Below are 22,977 nucleotides of genomic sequence, written 5' to 3' on the forward strand. Positions count from 1 at the left end.
GCTATTAATTACTAGTGTATTAACTGAATCATATGGGCTCGCTGCACATTATGGTGTTTCTTGCACCTGAAAGCTGGTAGCAGCCAGTTCTGAAGAGAGGATACTAATTTACAGGCCTTCAGTGATGATAATTCCTTTGCCACTGATACCTTCTGTGGGATTGGGCTGTGAATAAATGTATGAATATTGATGATGTATGTCCTGTAATACTTCTTTATTGTGTTTCTTTCATGTCACTTTCATTCTAGACCCAGAGCACCTTGAAAATTTTGAAAAGTATCTCAAAACAATGAACTGTTCAGAAGAAATTTGTCTGCTCACCACATTTGCTCAGATGGCACAAACCAAACGTGCTGATGTTGATGAGGATTTTATCAAAATAATTGTTCTGGAGATATATGAGGTGAGTAACATTAGTAGTACATTCAGGAAAGGAATGAATGTGCTTCTTTTCTTTCTAACAGTGGAAAATGTGAAGCATCCATGGTTTCTGTAGTTTGTTCTACCATTGTAACAAAGAAAGTACCACTTCTCAGCTTTATAATCTAGTACTGAATTAAAATATCCTAGAGTGAGTATTTTTCTGGGAGGGAAACCAGCTTTATTATAGACCAAGCTAGAACGAAACAAATGAACAAAAATATATTACTTTGTTTTTTCTCATGCTAATCTAACCTGGAGCTCTGAAATTCATTAGGTGGTGTTTTTTCTGTGTGTGTAGTTGTTTGGGATTTTTTGTTTGTGTGTCTTTTTATTTAGTATGTGCAGTGACGGTGTTCCTGCATTTAGTTTTGAACTCAGTATAAAATAGTAATTTCCTTATCTTCCAAGGTGATTAATTTTTAATATGGGCACTTGCCAGCTTTGTTCAAGATCACCAAGAACAGTTTGGTTCTGTATTTCCAAAAGGTATTTTATTGCACTGCCAAGAAGGGTCAGTCATAACCAGTAACTTCTTCATGCTCATTTTTTAGGTCTCTTATGTTAGTCTTTCTACAAGAGAGACATTTTCAAAAGTTGGTCGAGAACTTCTGGGAGCAATTGCCAGCATCCATACACAGATTGTTTCTGTACTCCTGGATCGGGTTAGAGAGACCATTGAGACAGTTGGAATGGTAAGTGCTAATGTCTGTCATTTAAAACAGACATACATTTAAAATAATGTTATTTTAACAGACTGTGTTATTAGATATGGCTTGCTATGAATGAATCACAGAATCATTTAGGTTGGAAAAGAGCTTTAAGATCATTAAGGTCAACTGTTAACCCAGCATTGCCAAGGCCCTGACTAAACTGTGTCCTTCAGTGTCACATCTACATGTCTTCTAAATACTTCCAGGGATGCCAACCCCACCACTGCCCTTTGGAACAGGGCAGCCTGTTCCAGTGCTTGACAACCCTTCTGGTGAAGAAAGTTTTCCTAATATCCAACCTAAACCTCCCCTGGTGCAAGTTGAGGAAATTTTCTATTGTCCTGTCACTTGTTACTTTGGAGAAGAATGGATTATGTTAAAGACCTGTCATGCTTTCTTCTTTCATAACACTATTTAAGATAAAAGGGCATAATGCTGATTATTTGTAATGGTTTAAGCCCAGCTGTAAATCAGAACTATGCAGTTTCTCTCTCACTCCCCCCCCTTACCCCCCTCCCTGCTCCCGGAGGGATGGGGAGGAGAACTGAAAGAATGTAACTCCCGCAGCTTGAGATGAGAACAGTCCAGTAACTAAGATACAAGACAAACCACTGCTGCTACCACCAATAATAATAATGATAAGGGACATAACAAGGGAAGAGAATACAACTGCTCACTACCTGCCCACCTGACCGAGCAGTAAACTAGCCCTTCTGGGTAACTGCCCCCAGTTTATATAGTGGGCATGACCTGCTATGGTATGGACTACCTCTTTGGTTAGTTCGGGTCAGGTGTCCTGTCTCTGCTTCCTCCCAGCTTCCCTTCTTCCCTGACAGAGCATGAGACTCACAAAGTCCTTGCTCAGAGTAAACATTACTAAGCAGCAACTGAAAACGTTGTTACCAGCGCTGTTCCCAGGCTGAAAGTCAAAACCACATCACTGCACCAGCTACTGAGAAGGAGAAAAATTAACTGCTACTGCTGAACCCAGGACATTATTGTTCCATTCTGAGTTCTGATTAGCCTTTGTTTTCTGTCCTCGAAGGTTTCTTTATATCTGTTTAAAGAACTGCCACTGTACCTGTGGAAGCCTTCTTCATCTGAGATAGCCCTGATTCGTGACTGGTTGTTAAATTACAGTCTAACGACTGTGGAGAATAAACTAGCCTGCATCATCTTGGAAGGGCTAAACTGGGGATTCCATGAGCAAGTATGTATTGAAAACAGGAGGTCTGAACCTGGTCAGTTTTTCAGAGCAAATGTTTTACTTGAGCTGGGACTATAAATGAATTTGAGTTAATTGCATGCTTTTATGTGACAGCTGTACATTTGATGGCATAGTATGGGAACTTCACAAAAATTCTGCAGGGTTCCAGCTGAGGATTTGCTTGTGTTGCTTCCCTGTAGTGCTGCATGTGAGATGAAAAGAGATATTTAAGCAAGAGTTTCCTCTTTCTAAGCAAGAGGAAACAGCTGACAGGGCAGTATTTCTGAATCATTTGATTAAGATGTCTGTGGCTGCAAAAACAGAGGAATCCTCAAAGAAGAATGTATGAGACTGGTATGACTGTAGTTTGCAGGCTGGTATCCAGGTGTGTTGTCACAGTGCCAGAAAACTAAGTTTAGACCTTAGAGATTTCAAAGCCCTGAGCATTATTTTAAATGATTGGAAAATATTCTGTAGAATGTGTCACTCCAGAAGCTCCATCAGTTCAACATCCAGTCAAGGGTGAATGCTTTTTCAGGTGTCTGTAGCTTTTGATCTGGGGAAAACTAATTCTTCAGTATGGCAACTGATAAGAATTGCCATGTTTCTATACAAAAAAAACTCATGGTATGTTCCAAAGTTTTGTGATGCAATTCTGATTTTAGCAGGATGCTCTTCATCTGGATCCAGCTGTCCATTCTGAAGTTGCATTGATGGTCCTGGAAGCATATCAGAAATATCTCTCCCAGAAACCATATGCTGGACTGCTTTCTGAAAGCATAAAACAGGTATTCCTCCTTGAGGATTACAGGGAATGGCTTACTGATAATGATAGAAACATTACAGGCCAATACGTTATTTTCTGGTTTTTTTTCTGTTTAAAAGTTATGCTATCTTGACACTAGGACACCATACTATACCAACTCTCAATATTTTCTGTACCCATACAGCTATTCCAAAGTACTGTTAGGCTTACATTGAACATCTGTATGAGAAGTACATGTTTTAAGTTTGACCCCCTTGTAGATTTGCATTATTATCCAGCTGTAGTGGGATAGTTGCCAAATGTTCTTCCAAAGCATCTTTTATTCATATGGAGTTGGACAGTACTTGCTGAATGAAATGCTACTTATTATTGCTGGTGAACATAAGAGACATCCTTCCTGTGCCTCAAGTTCTTAGTCCTACCTCATTTGAAGGCTCAAGTATTAATCTCTAGGAGTTTTCCAGCAGTGATCCATGCTGTGTTACCTGAACATCCTACAAACATATATAACATTGATTTTACAGCACACTGATGACTGAGGAAAGTATGGCTCCAAGTTACAAAAGGGGAATGTAAGGATAAAGTTATCAAGGTTAAAAATAATTTTTTGGGTATTCAGTCCAAGATGCTTCTATTTATTTATTCAGAACTTTTAGCATTGTCCTGTGCTTCATCTTCTTAGCATGTCTTGTACAGTGCTTTCTCCTTCCCTCCTCCCTTGGACTCATTTTCCCAGTCTTTTCTTACCACACTCTTAATGTTCCTTGTTACTCTGCTCTTTCCTAACTTGCTTCTCTGCACTACTTAAACGAACCATCTAGGTGGTTTGTTGTCTTGTGCTAGCTAGATGAGTTCCCTTTTTAAGCCTATTTCAGCCTTGGTTGCCAGTTGTATTATTAAGGAATCTGTCCTGAGTTGCATGAGCTTGTAACTGGAACTTGAGAGAAAGTAATGTTCTTGTACTTCCCCTCAGAGAAAGTGAAATATCTGCATTGACTCCAAGCTCTGCAATTACACTGGTCATGTACAGTATATTTTTCCCCAGAAATTTATAATTTCTTCTGGTCTAGACAGGGTCCTTATGACAGTGGACAGACAAATATGACAGAAACTCTGCTTGTCCACTTCAGTGACTACTTTCTGAAGAATGGCTGCCAGGTTTTATTCTTTTTGTTGACAGATGGTATTTTTGTATATATATATATTGTTTTCCTTTTGCTAGCAGTCTGAAATATTACTGAAGGTTGTGTGTGGCTTTTTTTAAGTAGGAAAGATAAATTTTGAGTGTGTAGTTTGAAACAGTTTAGGAAAACAGTATTAAGTTGATCGATTGGGTTTACCAAAAGGGATGGAGAGGGAAAAGGCTGAGGGGAGGTGGAAATAAAAGCCATAGAAAGAGATTCTTTAGATAATCCTGACTGGTTGTGCTATATATGGACAAGGGGTAATGGGTTGAAACTTAAACAGCAGAGGTTTAGACTGGATATAAGGAAGAAATTCTTTACTGTTAAGGTGGTGAGGTGCTGGAATGGGTTGCCCAGGGAGGTAGCGAATGCTCCATCCCTGGCAGTGTTCAAGGCCAGGTTGGATGAAGCCTTGGGTGATATGGTTTAGTGTGAGGTGTCCCTGCCCATGGCAGGGGGGTTGGAACTAGATGATCTTAAGGTCCTTTCCAACCCTAACTATTCTATGATTCTATGTCTGATAAATAGCTATTGTTGCTCTATGTCAGTGTTGTGATAGAAGAGGAAACTTATCCACGCTGTCCCAAGTCCTAGCCTTGCCATATGTGCTATAGTATGGCTGTGCTTCCTCTCACTCCTGTTCCTGCTGCTTTTTTCCAGGTGTCCTACTTAGCCAGCATTGTTCGATACGGAGAAACACCAGAGACTTCCTTTAATCAGTGGGCATGGGGTTTGATTTTGAGGTTAAAGCTTCACAGAAATGACCGTGGCATGCAGCATGGCTGTCCTGCGGTCCCTGTGTCTGACAATGTGCTGGACATGACGGAGTCGGTCACACTTCACCCCCTCCTGAAGGCTGTCAAAGCCAACATCCCTATTGGCTGTTACCTGGCTCTGGCAATGACCACGCTTGGTCACAGGTAAGTGTGCTGTTTTGTGTTTACCTTGGGTGGATGGCCTCAGTGACTGGGCAACCCAGCTAATGATGAACTGAAGGCTGTTAACATCTTTATATATGTATAAACAGTAGAGGACTTCTGCTGCAAGGGATTTAGCAGTTGTTCAGGGGCTGCAGTTTCAAACAACGAGGCATTTCCTTTAGCTTACCAATAGTATTTTTTGCCTTCAGCATGTCAGGGCCATAACAGTCATTAGAAATAGTACTGAAACTAAGATGTCAGCATGATTGCTATGGGCAGGAATAATTTTTGACCACACTTACTGAAAGTGTTGTTCTACGGGCAGTGTTTCTTAGAAGCAGAGCATTCAGAAAACAGTAAGGAGGAAAAAACCACTCATGCTGGTGGTGATAGAGAGCTTTGTAACCTTGATACTGAACCTCCTAGTGCTATGTTCCAGCACAGTCTTTTCAAGTGCTTTCAGCTGGTTTGTAGGTAAGGCTTTTAGGTACAATCAAATGTACTAGTTGATTAAGATACAGAACCATAAGTTAATCTCTCCCAGTCTATTTTCCATGAATCTATTATCTCTTACAGTACTGAAAATCTTCACTAACTTGTTTTCTGCATATAATATTGCTTTACTCTTTAACAAGAAATTATCTTGGCTTTCTTCTCCCTACCCAAGCTGTTGCTTGATGCTAAGTTTATGCCATAGATAAATTAATTTGCTTCTTCAAAGCACTTGGAGTAATTTGAGACTGAAAGGAAGGTATTTGGGTTTGAGAATGGAAATTTTTACATGAAAAACAAGGAACTTCTTTACTTTTGAGGTTTGTTTCCCTCCCACCCTCTTCCTCCAACACATCCTTCTCCTATCTAAACAGTAACACAGATACTTGTCGCATACAAAAGTTCGAGGCCAATTAAGTTAATGAGCAGAAGAAACAAAGCCTTTTACTGTATGGTAGTGACTTAATACCAGATTTCCTCTTCCTCACCTTCGAGTAGACATAGGATTAGTGTTTTGCATCTTCTCCTAAAATGCAGTCTTTTTTAATTAGCACAACTTAATGCGGAGCATCAAATAAGCTGCTGCTAGTGAGTTTTCTGGACAGTAAGAGTAGGATTCATCTCAGTACCATCTAAGTAGCTGCTGTAAGGAAACCCTCCGAGCTCCATCTGTAGGTAGTGAAAAGATGTCCAGAGCATCATCCACCCTGAGGTAATGTCAAAGCTAGATCATATGAAACTCACTCTGTAGGCTCTTCCTTTGCCTGGAGAGTGAAGGTGGTTGGCAAGGTTAGACAAGAACAGAGAGCTTTAAACTGATTGAAACTTGGTGGGTGAACATACCTAGCTCCAGTGATTTTTGGAATACAAGACACAAACCCTCAGAAGGACAGAAAATACTTAATCTGTCAGCAACTGAATGACCCCTACAGCTGAAAGAATAACTGTGGATTTAGCTGTTTAGGATTTCAGAGATTAAATGTAAAGATATGAATGTCTTTACATCTCAGTTCACAAAAAAAAATAAACAACCTGTCTCCCTTTCTACTGATAGTCAATGTTTTTAGTGGTTTGTTTTTTTTTTAATTATTATTTTGTTTGTGTTTTGGTTTTTTTTTTACAGCATTGAGAAGTTCTGTGCTGAAGGGATCCCTCTTTTGGGTGTACTTGTCCAGTGTAGACATCTGAGAACAGTAGTCCACGTACTGGATAAAATTCTACCCTTGTTTTACTCTTGCCAGTATTATCTCCTGAAGAATGAACAGTGAGCATTATATATTCCTTATATGTTTATTGATACAGAACAATGAAAGTTAATCTTAACTGTTAACGTTATCAGACTTTGTTCTGGGTTTTGCATCCAGTGAAAATATGAGGCAGATGGTGGGAAAGTGACTCTGGTTTCTTTGCAGAGTTGTTTTTTGAGACTGACTGTAGTTGAGATTGTTGTAGAAGGGTTTCCTACTCGCATAATGTGTACAGCTGTTACTGATGCTGCTGCTGTGTCACAGAAGTGGTCTTCAGACAGCTGTATTTACAAGTAGCTGCTGTGTTTATATTCTGCACACCAAGAAAGCAGGCAAAATCATTTAACTAGTAATTAAATCTGCAGGATGATTGTGAATCAGAGGCATTGTATATGGTGCAACCAGTTCTGTTAAGCTGGTTTGCAATTTTCTAAAAACAGGTTTACTGTAATATTACGCAGTAGGAGAAATTTTAGAATTAATTTAATTTGGTGACATCCTTAGGTTTTTATCTTGTATCCAACTGTTCCTCCATCTGGATAGTGGAGTCCCTCAAGGTGTGACCCAGCAAGTTACCCAGAAAGTAACACAGCACTTGACAGGAGTGAGCTATGGAGAAAATGTTAAGCTGCTCAGTAGCATGATGCAGGTAAGAAGGTTATTAAAAAATAAAAAGGGTTGGGGGAAGGGAGTTTTTTAAAAATGGGCAGCCTTTGGCTGAATTAGTGTTTAAAGTTAGGAAGGATAAAAATCTGGCAGTCCTGCAGCCATGGAATATGCGGCACCAAGCAGTCTTGGGTGACATAGTTTACTGTGTGGTGTCCCTGCCCATGCCATTTGGCTTGGGACTAGATAGCTGAAGGTCCTTTCCAACCCAAACTGTGATTCTAAGCACGAATATTTGCGTTTTGTCTCCTGTAATACTTCTGCTTAAACTTGCTATCTCTGGCAATGCATGTGATATTGGACATAACAACAGTATGTATCTTCCAGGCTAATTGGAAAACACATTTTCACCAGTTTGAAGGTAAAAACTGCCTAGAAAGGGAATGTAGAAGGCAGCATTACTTTTTTGCTTGTGTTAGTTGAGGAATGCAGAAGATTAATTAATAGTTGAAAGCAGAGCTTACGAACAGTAGCGTATGGATGTGGTATGGATAAATGTTCTATATTGGGAACAGTTATTTCCTAATCTTCTAAAGAGAATGTTCTTACCATCTCTGAAGCAGTTTTTGTTTGTAAGAATAGGCACACTAATGTTTAGAGAGAAATAAGAACTAGAGGAAAAGAGTCCTAATTGGGGAAGTCATTTTGCAGGGACAGCAGGCTACACTTAAGAAATAGGTGCTTTTTATGACTGCAGGTCACAGTGGTCCTGCTAATGACTAATTTGTAATGTGTGTTTCTGCTGATTGTACAAGGTGCTGAGTTCTCCGGGCTGCAAAATCTGCAGAAATTTGGACATGGCAAAGCTGTTTGTACATGGGCATAGAGAGCATCGTTGTAAATTGTTTATTTTAAGGACAGGCCCACAGCCTTATGCAAATGACATGGTTCTCCAATAAATTGAGGGGAGTTTGATATGAGATCTTAGGCAGAAGTTCTTCCCTGTGAGGGTGCTGAGGCGCTGGCACAGGGTGCCCAGAGAAGCTGTGGCTGCCCCATCCCTGGCAGTGTTCAAGGCCAGGTTGGACACAGGGGCTTGGAGCAGCGCTCTAGTGTGCCTGCCCATGGCAGGGGGTTGGGACTGGATGAATGGTCTCTTGAATGGTTTTTCTCTTTAATGTGGCAGACTCACATTTTTCTAAATGATCAGCCAAATGGAGCAGGACCAGCTGCAGTACTGGAGTTCTGGGTTCATGTCCTCACCAGCCAACAGATGTGGCACAGGGACAGGGCCACACTCTTCTTGCTGGATGACTTATGTAAAGCTGCATTTCAGTACAGCCAAGAGGACTGTGTTCAAAAGCTTCTTTACCAACAACACAAGGTAAATGGGTGTGGTGTATTGGTGTGGCTGTTGAGTAAATAGTCAGTTCACGTGTTGCTCATTCTCTTTTGATATACATACGTCTTCCTGATGTGCAGCAAGAACAATCATGATGATGATTGGTAATGGGGCTATCTGATTTGTTTCTGAGTAGGTCAAGATTAATGAAATTTCTGATATTTTAACAGTAATATCTTTTAAAACCCATTTGGAGAACAGGTTTCATTCATATGAGTTATGTCACAGTAGTTTAGTTTGTGGTCTTTGCATTTCAAGTGTTTAATAATGTGCTTAGAACAAAAATAGTTTCCTCTCTTGAAGAATCAGATACTGTCACTATGACAGAATCTTCTCTCTGGAACTTGAGGCAGAAAGGAGCCTGGATGAAGATAGTGACATACCTTTGGCTTGTAAATGATCTGTTAGGCTGCTTACAAAAAAAAACTCCAGCAAACCAAAAAAACCTAAGCAAATGTTCTCTGTTTCCATGCAGAATGCTTTGGGCTATCACTGTGACAAAGGTCTGCTGTCTTCACTTGTCAGCTGGATTGTAGCTGGCAATGTGACACCTTCCTTTGTTGAAGGCAATGCCAATTCCTCTCAGGTAAGTGGTATGATGGTGTTGTATAAACAGCCCTGGGATAAACAGTTTACAGGTGTCGAGGCTTGGGAATTTTTTCTTTTTGTACATTTCGTTTTGTTCCCTCTTGCTTCCTATCCTGGTGTTTGAGTTCTCCTGTGATAAAATCCTAATTTAGCCTAAAAGAATGGTGTGGGCTTATAATGCTAAAGGAAACATGGACATTTTGCACAGAATTTGTCAAACCTGTGTCCAAAAATTTATATAGTAGGATTTATTAGTTAAGATTTCTTTTAATCTTCAGTTGTTCTCTATACATTTAATGCGAGAAAAATATATAAAGCCTGTCTTATCTATTTGATCAGACTTTATCTGATAAATTTTGGATACTAGTTGCTTTTTCTCTGCTTAAGCAAGTTCCTTATTGCAGTTCTCCAACCAGAGATGGGTAATGCAGGTTGGAGAGAGATCTTATTTTATTGGGTTTGAGGATGCTGTTTCCTTGTTTCCTCCAGAACTCTCTGGATAATTCTGCCTGTTGTCTCTGGTTTCCCCCTTCTTTCCCAGTCTTGTACAAAATACAGAAGAGAAGTTTGAATGTAAAGAAGGAGGAAACTGTTGATTTTCTTGTTGAGATACGATACTCATTTGCAACTTTGTATTGGGAATCTGGCAAAGATATAGTTTTGTTAAGAAAACAGCTTCCGGATACTACCAGTGCCATTTTGTGATCAGTGTTCCTGTTATCACTGTGTTGTGCAGGTCTGGTTTTCATGGATGGTGTTAAACATGGAGTCAATTTTTGAAGAAGATTCACAGCTTCGCAGAGTTGTGGAACGGGAGTTGGTTATTAATGCTTTAACTCCTGACCAAGCTTTGAAGGTGAGGGAACTTTTCATCTGCTTTATTAGGAAGAACTGCTGGAGAAGAGTGCTCTCTGGTATTGTTTAGCTTTAACACTTACACACTCTTTCTTACTAAGATAAACTGTTTATCTGGTTTTCCAGAAGAAAGTATACAGCAGTAAAGTTTTCTTTTACATTTTGACCTGAACATTTTAAAACTACCATGCAAATATCTGGATTTTAATACACTATTATTTACAGAAAACCTCAGTCACTAATTAGTGCTCTTGTATGATTTTATGGGTCATCTGAATGCTTCACGGTTTTCAGTGGATTTATTCTGTACCACTGAAACAGGGAGTGCAGATGCTCTGATTTTAGAGATGGCAAAATATGTCTGTATTTTAAAAAGCATTTCTCAGGTGATATGAATTTTGCAGAATTCTGAGCTTTAATTGTTTCTGTATTTGCAGAATTATTTTCCAAGACATCCAGAACTTTTTAGGTCTCTCTGTTAAAGCACTTTGGTGTGCTGTAAGCCACGTTACAGCATTTTCCAGATTCTTTGCCCAAATTTGTCTAGAAATTCTGAAATGAAGCAAGCAGAAACGAAAGCTGTCCAGTCTCATGGTGTAACTCTTTTTCTTATCCTTCATTTCAACTGTTTCAGTGTGTTTAAATGAAGAAGGTAGTCTAGAAACTGTGAAAACAGGTTTGCTTGGGCTATGTCCATGGTGGTACACATCCCTGGAGTCTAGTCTGGAGAACATTGGTCCCATGGCTTGCATGTCTTGATTTAGCTGGGACACAGTGACATAGTATGTATGTAGTGTGTGGAAAAGGATGCTGAGGGTTCCTGATGCTATTCCCCATACTATACAATTCCCCTGGTACGAGGAATGAAGTAGTGCCAATGTCTGTGCTGAAATTTGGGAACTCAGAAAAACCTCCCATTCCCCTGCTCTGGGCACAGACTGTGGGAGCTTGGTGTGTGACTTCTTAATCATATAGTGGGTTCATGGAGTAGTGTTCTGTCTTGCTAATACAGAGTGCTGCTACTCATGCACTGCTTTGCCTTTGTTCTGCTTTTGCAAAAAGAAATTTGTTTTCCTTCTGTATTCTTTCCTCACATGACTTTGGTTTAGATTCTCAATGGAGCTGTTTGGAAAGTAGTCTGGAAAAAGCTAAAAGTAGCATGCTGTAGGATTCTGTGTCCTCAGATGGCTTAACTCTTGTTTTCGGTGGTCAGAACGTGCTGTGTGCTTTGCTACTGCTGCTTTGTTCTCTAGTATCACCTTGGGTCTTATAGAAGTCTAAACCAGGAGCCTCCCATGAGGAGGAACAGTAATTAACTTTAATTAATATCAGTGGTCCATATGTTGCCCTTGCATCACAGAGCCATTATGACATTTATGTTTTTTAAGCATCAGAGGTGCAGCACTGGTTTCTAACAGCTGTGCAACACAACTGTAAGCTGGGCAGCTCTTTCTCTAAAACCTGTTATGGATGTGTGAATGTTTCCAAGCTTTAATCCTCTGTAATGGCTGAGTTTTCATGCTGTGTTAATCTGTCAAGTTAATCAGCCACAGCCTGTTACAGGGAACTGCAGCAGAACGCTTGTCTGAAAATGTTCTTCCTGCAGAAAGCTCAGGCCCAGCTGAAGCTGCCCATCGTGCCCTCCCTCCAGAGGCTCTTGATTTACCGCTGGGCTCACCAGGCCCTTGCTACCCCTGCTGATCACCCTCTCATGCCACTAATCTGGCAGAAGTTCTTCCTCCTTTACCTTCACCGACCAGGACCACAGTATGGGTGAGTCTTACCATAAGAGCTGTAGCAGATTAGCAAGAACTAGTAAGTTTGCACTGCAAGTGAGAGGAAGTGCCTCACACTTAAGACTGCATCTGAGAGCAGTGGGTGCCAGCAACTTTTCTAGAGTCAGTTTATTTGAAGAGATGCTGATTTGACACTTGAAACAAGACTTTGTTGTGCTTTTCTGTTCATTTTTAGATTACCTGTAGATGGCTGTATTGGAAGACGTTTTTTCCAGAGTGCAGCTCATGTTAACTTACTCAGTGAGATGAAGCAGCGATTAATAGAGGTAGCAGACTTCCACCATGCTGCCAGTAAAGCACTAAGAGTGGAGAGTCCTGCAGAGGGCAGTGACAGATCACCAGAGAAGGCAAGCTCCTCACCGGATTACCTGACTTCACCAGAACTGCATAAGGAGCTTGTCAGGTACAAAAAATCCTCCTGCCCAGTTCAGTCATATTCAGTGCAACCACCTGAGCAACTACTATAGCACAGTCTTAACAGTGGGAGACGTGAAGGGATGTGACCCTTGGCTGACCTAGATGTACTGCAGGCACTTGTTATATGCACAGTTGTAGTCAGATCTGTTCCTTTGTTGATACTACTACTTTTGTTTTGAGAGGAGAGCTGATTTAACTACTGAAAATAGAACATTGATGATAGAGGTGTTGCTTCCCTTAGGGGAGAGCTTTGCTTTTTGATTAGTGCTAATGCTCATGCTGGTAAAATACTTGTTGTTCAGATATATCTGCTAACAGTACGTCTGTCACTAGCTATACATGTAAAATGCTACTTTGTGTGTATACATCTGTTTGTCACAAATCAGGGCATAAATTTATGTCTGAGTAAGGTTTCTTCTTCAGGAAATTTACTGGGGACTTCAACGTGTGATTCAGTTAATGCAGTTCACCCAGTTAGCATGCTAAAGTTGAGCTGTGACAAGTGTGTTCTGTGTCATCTGGAAAGTGATGTGTCTGCCTAACCAAAACCTTAGCACAAGAGGACAGTTGTGTTGGAATAGGCTAGGGGTATGGGCAGGGTCACTCACTGTGACTCAGCTGATCAATGCTCACTTTTCTAAGGGGAGAGAACTCCGAAGAGTTACGTTATATCCTGTACACTGGAACTGTAGCTATGGCGTTCAGCAGTCTGCATTTCTATTACACAGAGGCTTTTGGTCTGGGAAGTGTACCTTAAAAAACACTCGCAGCACTACAGCATTTGAATATTCTCAGAAACTAGTTGAAATGATTATCTGGAAAGAGTCTCTTATTCAGGGTGTTTGTGCATGGGGAATCTGAGCTTCTTTTAAGTGCCCCCGCCTCTTGCTTCCCCCAGTAATCAGTAGGTACTGTACAAAACAAACAAGAGAGATCATAAATCCTCCTTAGGCATTTGTGAAAAAATAATCTAGAAATACTCACGGGGTGTAACTTGAGCAATATTTTCAGTCTTTCATTTCAAAGGAGTTCCCTCCTCTAACATAAAAGCAAGACTGCTCTAAAGTCAAGTAAATCTGCTCAGGAAGTTTAATAACCACATGGACAGAAGGGAAGATATTGGTAGAGTTCATAAGGGCTGAACTCTTGGAACTAGATTACTTCAAATTTTCCACCAATGACACTGATACAGAAAACAGGAGTTTTCTAGTGATTTTTAATACCACAGTGTGAAGATCTAGTGCATTCTAGTTTTTCCTTGTCAGGAAAGCTTGCATGGTATGATTATAAAAAGGGTACCACTCAGTAGAATGATGCCAATTGAAGAATAAAATGTGTTTATATTAAAGTACAGTGTTAGCAGTGGAGGAAATGCGAATAAACTAGCCATGAATTTGTGTCTACAAAGAAATTTAAGAATGTGTGACCTTCTGAACTGGGCACTCTAGAGAAATCATGGGGTGAGGAGCCAGACTTGCTCAAATGTTCTGTTGTTTCCTTTGGCCTTTGAATGGGGTTGTGGATGAGATTTCCTGACATAAGAGGCTATTCCAGTCCTTGGTCATGGGCTAATTTGTATAACTTTTTTGTTTTCAAAATTTGTCCTGTTCCTCATTGTTATTGCCCTTCATATTTTTCTAAATAGCTTCTTTCCGCTGCTGGTCTTTGAACTGACACTTAGTAAACTAGCCACAAAGTATCTGAAACATTAATGTTTTGGGCCTTGTCACCTTGTACTATTATTTGTTGCATTAACCCCAGAATTGTACTGCTATGTAATACATGCAACTAAAGTTCACACTGATTTTTTTTTTCCTTTTTGTTTTTCTTCTCAGGCTGTGTAATGTTTTTGTTTTGTGGTTGGAAGACGAGAGTTTCCAGAAAGGAGACACATATATTCCTTCTTTACCGAAGCAATATGATGTACACAGACTTGCTAAAGTCATGCAGAATCAACAGGTGAAGGGCTAAAGACACTAGCAATCTGGAATACAAAATTCACTTCTTAAAAGGGGTCTTCTAAAGCAGTGAGCTACTTTAGTGTCTCTAGTCTTTAATGTGCATACAGCATGTGTGATACCTTCACAGCTCTAACTTTTTTCTTAAAATCCTGTGCTATCCCAAGCTTCCTTCCTTTATATTTGAGAGAGGACTCATTAATAGATTTCTTGCATATCTTAATGAGAACACAGTCCTTATTCTGTACTGCTCTGTAATTCTTCTTATATTCTAAGATAATTTTAGAGAATTATTGAAGTTGGAACTTTAAATGACAGAATCTGAAATCTGCTCATGTTGATAGCATGTAACATGTCAGGTTCAAACGTAAGTTAATGAGTGGGAAGTGTATATTATTCTGTCCAGCAAGACTGAAGAGTTAGTGTAATAAAATGTATGTGAGAGAGATTGAAGTGCTTTTCCTCATGCATGCGTTTTATTCCCCCAGTGTATGTGACCACTGGAAGTGCAGCCTGCTTTAGCCTGGTTATGGTTAATCATACCATGATGTTTTAGACTATCATGGTCTCCTCTGTGTTCCTTTTTTAGGAGCAGAATTTTAATATCTGTAACCTTTTTCTCTTATTTATTAGAAATTATACTGAGTGTACTTGTCAGATTTCTTCCCTTGTCATGAATGCTTTCCAATAGGTTATCCATATATGTGATAGAAAATCTGCATCATTTTTCTTCAGTAGATATATATATTTTCACATAGTAATAATTTTTATTATGACTTTAAACTGCAGAGTCTAATTTTATGTGCTTATTTTAGTTCCCCAGTTACTGAGGTGGATACTGCACAGTGTATGGTAATCACCAAAACAGAAGTGATAATTTAATTCTTTGCTGTAGGATTTGTGGATGGAGTATGTCAATGTGGAACTCATACACCGTGAGTTTCAGGAAGCACTAAACCTTTGGCTGCAGGTTCAGCTGGAATCACATACAGCCTGTGTTTCTGCAGGGCAAACAGATTTCACCAACCCTTTATCAGGTATGACATAAGACTAATATTAATGAAACTAGGCCACAAAGAATTATGAGCATGTTGAAGCCCTGGTTTCTTTAGGAACATAATGATGTCTGTGAATAAAGATGTTAATGCAGTTTGTTTTCAGTATTATGTGTGAAGTGTTCTCACTAAGATGCTGAGGTGAGAGGCTAACATCAATGGTTTTTGGCTGAAAATTTGCCACATCACAGAACAGCAGGTCATGTTGTGTCTAGACCTTCATAGGTGAGCTCCCCAAGGATTCCTCTGCACAGAGCATGCTCCAGACAGGCTGAATAATCCTGAAGTGTAGACAGACAGTTCCAAGCAAAGGCAAAAAGCATTGAAACTGAAAACAAAGATAGTGCCTGGGATTTGTTTTCTTGCTTTTGATGTTGTTTTCAATGTTTTTCACTAGAATTTCACATGGTAAAATGGTTGTTCCAGTACAAAAGGAATAGGTAATAGTCGTGGTAGGTATATTAAGTATATGGTGAGACTGGATATTTTTCTGTGACTGATTAAAAAAAGGGGAGGGGGGAAGTAAAAGGAAACTGGAATAGTTTCCTTGGTGAATTTGCACTGTTTGGGCAAGGGAAGTGAATGGGAATCGGAAGGAGGAGAGAGCTGACCTAGAGAGAGGCTGTGCTTTGGAGAGGAGCTGGGGCTGGCAAGACTAGAGGTTAGGATGAATTGTAAGGAAAGGAAGATGAATTTGGCTTAGACTTGGTCTGGGAACCTCTGTTTTATGAGGGAAAAAAATGGGGCGATGAGAGGAAAATTGAAAGGGTGGAAGGTAGGAGTGACTGGGGGAAACAAGTTGAGCAGTGGGTCCTTGGATCCTGTTGTGGTTTAAGCCCAGCTGGCATATGTGCTCTCTTTGGCAGCACATATACTAAATTGGAAGGATGCAGAGAAGATTAGCATGGCTCCACATTGGGTGCCACAAAGAGCTGTTGTGGTTTAAGACCAGCCAGTAACTCAAAACCATGCAGCCGTTAGCTCACTCCCCTACTTTCTTCCTCCCCCAGCTCCCAGATGTGACTCCCATGGGCTGAGATGAGAACAGTCCAGTAACTAAGATATAACACAAAACTACTATTGCTACCACCAATAATAATAATAATGATAAGGGAAATAACAAGGGAAGAGAATACAACCGTTCACCTCCCACCAACTGATACCCAGCCTGACCTGAACAGCAGTCTAGCCCTTCTGGGTAACTCTCTCCAGTTTTTATACTGGGCATGACGTGCTGTGGTATGGAATACCCCTTTGGTTAGTTTGGGGCAGGTGTTCTGTCTGCTTCCTCCTGACTTCCCTTCCTCCCTGGCAGAGCATGAGACTGATAAAGTCCTTGATTGGAGTAATCATCACTGAACAACTATAAGAGCATTGGTGTTATTAGTGTTGTTCCCAGGTTGAAAGTTAAAACCACAGCAATGCATCAGCTACTAAGAAGGAGAAAAATGGCTGCTGCTGCTGAACCCAAGACAGATCTTAATGTTTGTGTGGTGCAGCTGGTCTTGAAAATTAGCTGTGTGAAATAAACTTTGCCAACCAAAACAGGGAGATTAGCTAAGGGCTTTTTGGGTTTTTTATTTTTAAAGGGGGAGGGGGATCCTGTGCAGTATTTGTCTGCTGCTAAAAGTGGTCCATGTGGAACAAATATTTTTGTTCAGTTTTTCCTGAAGTTTTCTTACTGACAAAACTTGCTCTTGCTTTCTTCTTTAGCTAAGGAGAGAATAATAAATAATTTGAAGAAGTTTGATACTCCCAAGCCCCCTCTTCCACTCCAGACAATGAAAGCTCCTGTGCCAGTTATTTCCTCTGCCAGTCTAGTAAGTCAGAAAGAAGCAATTCAGCTTGTGCGTGTGGACCTTAACATCTTGCAGCGACATGCCAAGTAAGATACAGCTGTTTCCCTTCCACCTCACTAGCATACTTAGTGGTATCTTCAGGTGTCCTTTACAGCAGCCTCTTTTATGTTGGCACAAGACTGTCACTACTTGACTTCTGCTTCGCTTTTTTCCTTTCTTCTGGGCTATCATGTTATTCCACTCTTTTATCAAAGGTAAGACTACTCAAGTCTTATCATTAGACTTCAGGAAGTGGCAAATTTGTACCATAGCTGTCTCAGCCATGGTCTAAACTACATGTTTTTAATATCTCTCTGAGATTACATCAGCTGACATCTGTCTTCCACAATTTCTGCTCTCATTTGGCATACTTCTTAAAATAAATCCTCCATTTAGCCTGAATTTGTTGACAATTAGTTAATTAACTCATTTGCAGTAATGTAGTAGGTGCAGTATGAAGCACTGGAGTCCCTAGAAGTGAAATTCTGTGACTGTTGGCTTTGTGAGTGAAGGAGACTTGTTTTTATTATTCTTTCTGGGAGAATCCATCTAAATTATTTTGAAACACATTTGCTGGATCTATAGCTGTTCTTGTCCAATAACAATATAATTTAGTAACAATATTATAAACCAACATACATTCTAGGTAGGTTTGCTTTTTTTTGTTTGTTTGTTTTCTCATCTTTTTTTTTTTTTGCTGTTGTTGTTGATTGAATAATCCCACAGTCCAGCTTTTTTTGTCTGTGGAAAATGCCAGTTTCCTGCAGAGGGTGATCTGTTTACATTTTTTCCAGATTACCATATAGAATAATTAAAAAGGGACTCATGCAGACTTTTGTTCTTATGAACCTATTTCTTTCTTGCTTTGAAGTGCTATTGCTTTGAATTTTTAACTCAATTTCATCTAATGATCTTACTTTCTAGGAAAGTGTCATGAGTCTTTGTATAGCACATTGAATTGAAGTTTTATGTCCTATAAATTCTAAGCATTACTGTTTTCAGTGAATATTTTGGTAACCTTATTAATAAATGCTTTTCAGAACTGCAGCTCTGTGGGAATCTCAGCATGTTGCTCTTAATAGTGAAATACTGGACACAGTACCTAAGCTGTATGTCAATCGGGAAGAGCAGATTACCCTTCATTTGGAGTGCCGCGGAACTTCAAATAAAGGTTGTCAGGGAGCAGCTCTCCTAACCATTCAGGTACAGACATGTCTTCACTTCTGGTTTGGGGCTGTTGGACATGGATAATTAAAGTGAATTGGCTGAATGATTACAAGAATGGTAGCAGTTGACCAAATAAAGCCATACATGCATTATAGTTACCTGAAATACTTTGTATGTGATGCTTGAATGGAGATGCAGATCAGCAGCTGAAAGGTAAGTTGTTGCATAAAGTTTGTTTCGGTTATAGCATCCATTCTGAAGTGTTTTCCAGTGAGTGAATGTGGGAATATGCTCACTGATGCCCCATCCCTGGAAATGTTCAAGGCTGGATTGGATGGGACTTTGAGCAACCTGGTCTTGTGGAAGATGTCCCTGCCCCATGGCAGGGGGTTAGAACTGGGTGAGCTTTAAGGTCTCTTCTAACCCAGACCAGTCTGTGATTCTGTGATATGAATAGAGGCATGAAAATGTTTACAGAAATACTCCCATGTTGCTTGATAAATTAATTTCTTGATCCCCTTTCTGTTTCAGTCCCTATGAATTAAAAAGCTGTGAATTACATTAGTGTGTGATAACTAAACAGGAGCATGACCAAGGATCTGTACTTGATCAAAGCTCTTAGGGCAAGGGAGTGGGGAAAGACATCTGTATTCAGAGTTCTTTTACTGGGCTTTGCTTCATTGTCACAAGTAGGTGCAACATCAATGAGTTATAAAAAACCCATACATATTGTGAAATGAACATGTGTCTTTTTGTCATTTAGTTTGAAGGGAAACATAAAAATGAAGCAGTGAGCCAGCAGCTTCATGCCTTGCGTAAAGAAGTGAGACAACTGCTGGCAGAAGCCAAGAAGCCACCTTCTCTGGGTGTCGTGGAAGCAGCAGTACATGTGGAAAATTTTATAACGTAGGTTGTTCAGACACTGGTTTAGGTAGTGATGTTTCTTACTTCTTTTTCTGTGTATTACAGAGTTCAAAATGTGAAACCTGTTTGTATGTATTTTTCATAATAGTTATCAGCTTGGGTCAGCAATAGAGCTGGAATGCTGAGACCTGTGCATTTGTAATGCAGACACCTAAAAAAATAACACTTATTATATTGTTTTCTATTTCTGTTTACAATACTGTGTATTAGAGTAGCCCAGAAGCACACTGAGTGATGACAGGGATGATATGTTAAACTTTAGGAAGTGGCAGATTTGTACAACAGTTGTCTCAGCCATGGGCTAAACTACATGTTTTTAATATCTCTCTCTGTATTTTTTTCCTGTTACAGTTCAGTTCTTTAATAGAGAGTTGTGTTTTGAAGTAGCTTTTCAATATGTGAAACAAAACTGCAGTGGAAGAGGGCTATGTAATACCACTTTCTTGGGGAGAGTGGTGAACAAATTGATTAATCCAAAGCGCTGTTCCTCTTGAAGCTCTTTTAGAGTTCTTCCCAGGGGTCCAGTTTTGCAACACCATTCATCTCCAGCTTCTAGACTGGGATTCTTTTAGAGCAGTTGTTTTCCCACAAAGTGTAGTCACAGTAGAAGTGAAAATATTTTGTTGCTGTTTGTGTATATTCATTCTTGCACATTAATCTGAAAAATTCTGTGGATGAGCTGGTTCTTCACATTTACATCTGTGGAATTGTGTTTCTTCAGATGTTTTAATTCAGACTCAGTGAAGATGGGGTTTGAGCTCAAAAAAACATTTATTTGGCAATATGTTAAAAATTGTTTCTGTTATAATTCTTCCGCAGAGCTTGTTACATAAAGTGAGGTGAATTTTCTTGCAGTACAGATGTAATAGAGGTGGCCTAAAAACATGAAAAACCCATGATTTAAGGGAGAAATAGTTTCTTGGAACTATGCTGTGAAAAACCTTTTGATGATCGCTTTCTGACTAGTTATGAAGACTTTCTGGGGTTTGGAGGCAGCAAAATTAATTGAGCTCAACAGAAGCTGTTCATCCTTGATATGAGAAGGCTCAGGAGGTTCTCATCAATGTATAGAAACACCTGAAGAGAGAATGCAATTAAGATGGAGCTAGACTCTTTCCAAAGTTGACCAGGGACAGTATAAGAGGCAATGGGCACAAACTAAGACATAAGAGGTTCCCTCTGAACATCAGGAAACATTTTTTACTGTGAGGGGTGACAAAGGCTGTGCAGATACATGAAGTATCCGTCCTTGGCAATACTCAGAAGCCATCTGGACATAGTTCTGGGCAACTAGCTGTAGGTGGTCTTGCTTCAGCAAGGGGGTTGATCCAAATGTCTTCCAGAGGTCCCTCCCAACTTCAACCGTGCTGTGATTCTGTGAACCCGTGCCTGATTATCATGTAAGCCAGAAATACCCATCTCAAGGCTGTACACTGGCAAGAAAAACTTACTTTATTTTTACAGATTGTTTGCCATATCTAAATTTAATCTGTGCTTTTTTTTTTTTTTTTAAATCCTGTCAGGGCCTTAATAAATATCTACAAGGTGCAGCCTATGCCTGCAATCAAGAAAGTTGGAATTAGTTTGTTTTTTACATTAGTGGAATATGTGTGTGATGAAACTCAACGCAGTCCTCCCACAAGGCAGTTCTTTACATCCTGCATTGAGATTCTAGGCCAAGTGAGTTTATTCTCCTGATTTTTGGATGTCTAATGCTTATTCCAATTGCCTGCTGATGTTAGGGGTCTAAAACATTCAGAAGTCTGAAAATTAACTTCTGTGCTTGCATTCAGTTTTGCTTTCAACCATTTGTATAATATACAGAGTCTTTAGGAGAATTTAAGCTTACATATAAGCAAAATAAAAGCTGTTCCTTTGAGATGCTTGCTTAGTACTAATAAATGCTGTCTGTGTTAGCTAAATGCTATGGTAGGCTGGGTTTTTGGGCAGGTAGCTAAAGCTTGGGTACCTCCAGGACATAAGAGTGGTTTTGGTGTATATTTTGCCATTACCAGTAACTTTCTAGCTGATGCATATCTTGTCAGCCTAGACATCTCTTGCTACAGACTTGCAGTATTCTTTGTGTAGAGAGTTAGCCAGAAGTTTGGTAGAGAACGTAAGTTCTTGGTGGTGGTGACAGTGTTATCTGTGAGGAACACATCACATGGTGCTTGAGAGAAAGCATTAGCCTCTGCTTTGGGTCCAAGTATTTATTTTCATCTCTCAAATACATGTTTTTTTCCCCACAAGCAGCTGTCATTAAGTGCCTCTAGCAGCTGAAGTGATGAAAAGCTCTTAACAGCCCTAGTTCTGCTTAAATTTTTCCTAATATTAGGCAGGGCTGCTGAAACTTGGATTCATTTTCTTTAGCTATCCCATGAAAGAAATTGTATTTCTAGGTAATTTTAGACAACATGCGTAGTCACAAGTGCTGTTCTTCAGTGTGCTAGGGAAGCGTGTTTATTTTACATGATATCTTGTGGAACAGCAGTGTTCAGTTGGTGATGAACTCATACAGTCTGTTGTTTTTTGAGAAGATCTTTATTTTTAACAAAGACCAGAACTGTGCTTGCCTCTGCAAACAGTTCCAAGAGGTGTGTGCTCCAATAGATTCATACTAAGGTACTTTTCTCGCTATTCCCAATTTCATCAGGTGTTCATCAGTGGGACCAAGTCAGAGTGTAAACGTCTCCTCCAGACAATCCTGCAGAACCGGAGGCTCTGTACTCTGCTTTCCCCTTACTTCACTCCTGTTGCCTCTCCCAGTGAATTTGTGGCTTTATATGAAAAAGTCGTGGCCTTTCTGAGTGAGGATAACAGTGATGTTGTCTTCATGCTGCTGACAAAGGTAAAGTACTAATGTATACTGCATCTGCTTTGTTTGTTGCTTTTCTGGATATTCTTTCCCTAAAGATGATGGCTTTAGGCTAAGGAGCAAAGAGGTGCAAATGCAGTACTTTACAATAACAATGGCAGGTTCTATGATTTGATATTGCTCACCCTGAATGGTATAGCTTGTATTTAAGCTCAAGCGGGACTGGAAGCAAAAGCAAATAGGAAGCTAAAGCTACTGTTTCCTAGCCCCGATAGTATCAGTACGTGCTTCCTGGGAGTTAATCTTCAGTGCACTCTTACTCTTGAAATTAAAGCAGACTCTGGATAGCTTCTTCTGTTTGATAATCTCTTCAGAGACATTCATTAGGGTAGCCTCTGAATCCCAGGTATCTTGCCAAAATATTTTTTAATTTTTATTTTTATCTTAGAAGCACTTTGAAACAGTGTCTGAAACTTCCATCTCTGCTTGACACCCATATCCTTCCTGCCTGTCTTAAAACATAAGCAAGTAATTTGCACATCTCTTCGTTCAGGGCTGCAGGATACTGCCTACCTATAGTGCCATTGAAGAAATTCCTGTTATACTT

At 39.8% G+C, this 22,977-nt stretch overlaps 1 protein-coding gene across 1 annotated transcript in view; it reads left to right on the forward strand.

Annotated features, from left to right (window-relative positions):
• Nucleotides 1-22,977, forward strand: part of EPG5 (ectopic P-granules 5 autophagy tethering factor) — a 64,895-nt gene that overhangs the window by 24,884 nt on the left and 17,034 nt on the right. Inside the window, exons 12-30 of the mRNA XM_005145406.3 lie at nt 249-403; nt 975-1,115; nt 2,179-2,343; nt 3,009-3,128; nt 4,951-5,210; nt 6,826-6,966; nt 7,454-7,598; nt 8,742-8,939; nt 9,433-9,543; nt 10,282-10,401; nt 12,007-12,173; nt 12,372-12,599; nt 14,449-14,572; nt 15,467-15,608; nt 17,340-17,511; nt 18,505-18,667; nt 19,395-19,537; nt 21,079-21,235; nt 22,209-22,403. Coding sequence (XP_005145463.2) covers nt 249-403; nt 975-1,115; nt 2,179-2,343; nt 3,009-3,128; nt 4,951-5,210; nt 6,826-6,966; nt 7,454-7,598; nt 8,742-8,939; nt 9,433-9,543; nt 10,282-10,401; nt 12,007-12,173; nt 12,372-12,599; nt 14,449-14,572; nt 15,467-15,608; nt 17,340-17,511; nt 18,505-18,667; nt 19,395-19,537; nt 21,079-21,235; nt 22,209-22,403 — 3,047 coding nt within the window. The remainder of the gene's footprint in view (nt 1-248; nt 404-974; nt 1,116-2,178; nt 2,344-3,008; nt 3,129-4,950; nt 5,211-6,825; nt 6,967-7,453; nt 7,599-8,741; nt 8,940-9,432; nt 9,544-10,281; nt 10,402-12,006; nt 12,174-12,371; nt 12,600-14,448; nt 14,573-15,466; nt 15,609-17,339; nt 17,512-18,504; nt 18,668-19,394; nt 19,538-21,078; nt 21,236-22,208; nt 22,404-22,977) is intronic.

Source organism: Melopsittacus undulatus, chromosome Z (assembly GCF_012275295.1).
Source record: "Melopsittacus undulatus isolate bMelUnd1 chromosome Z, bMelUnd1.mat.Z, whole genome shotgun sequence".
In the NCBI taxonomy this organism is placed as follows: domain Eukaryota; kingdom Metazoa; phylum Chordata; class Aves; order Psittaciformes; family Psittaculidae; genus Melopsittacus; species Melopsittacus undulatus.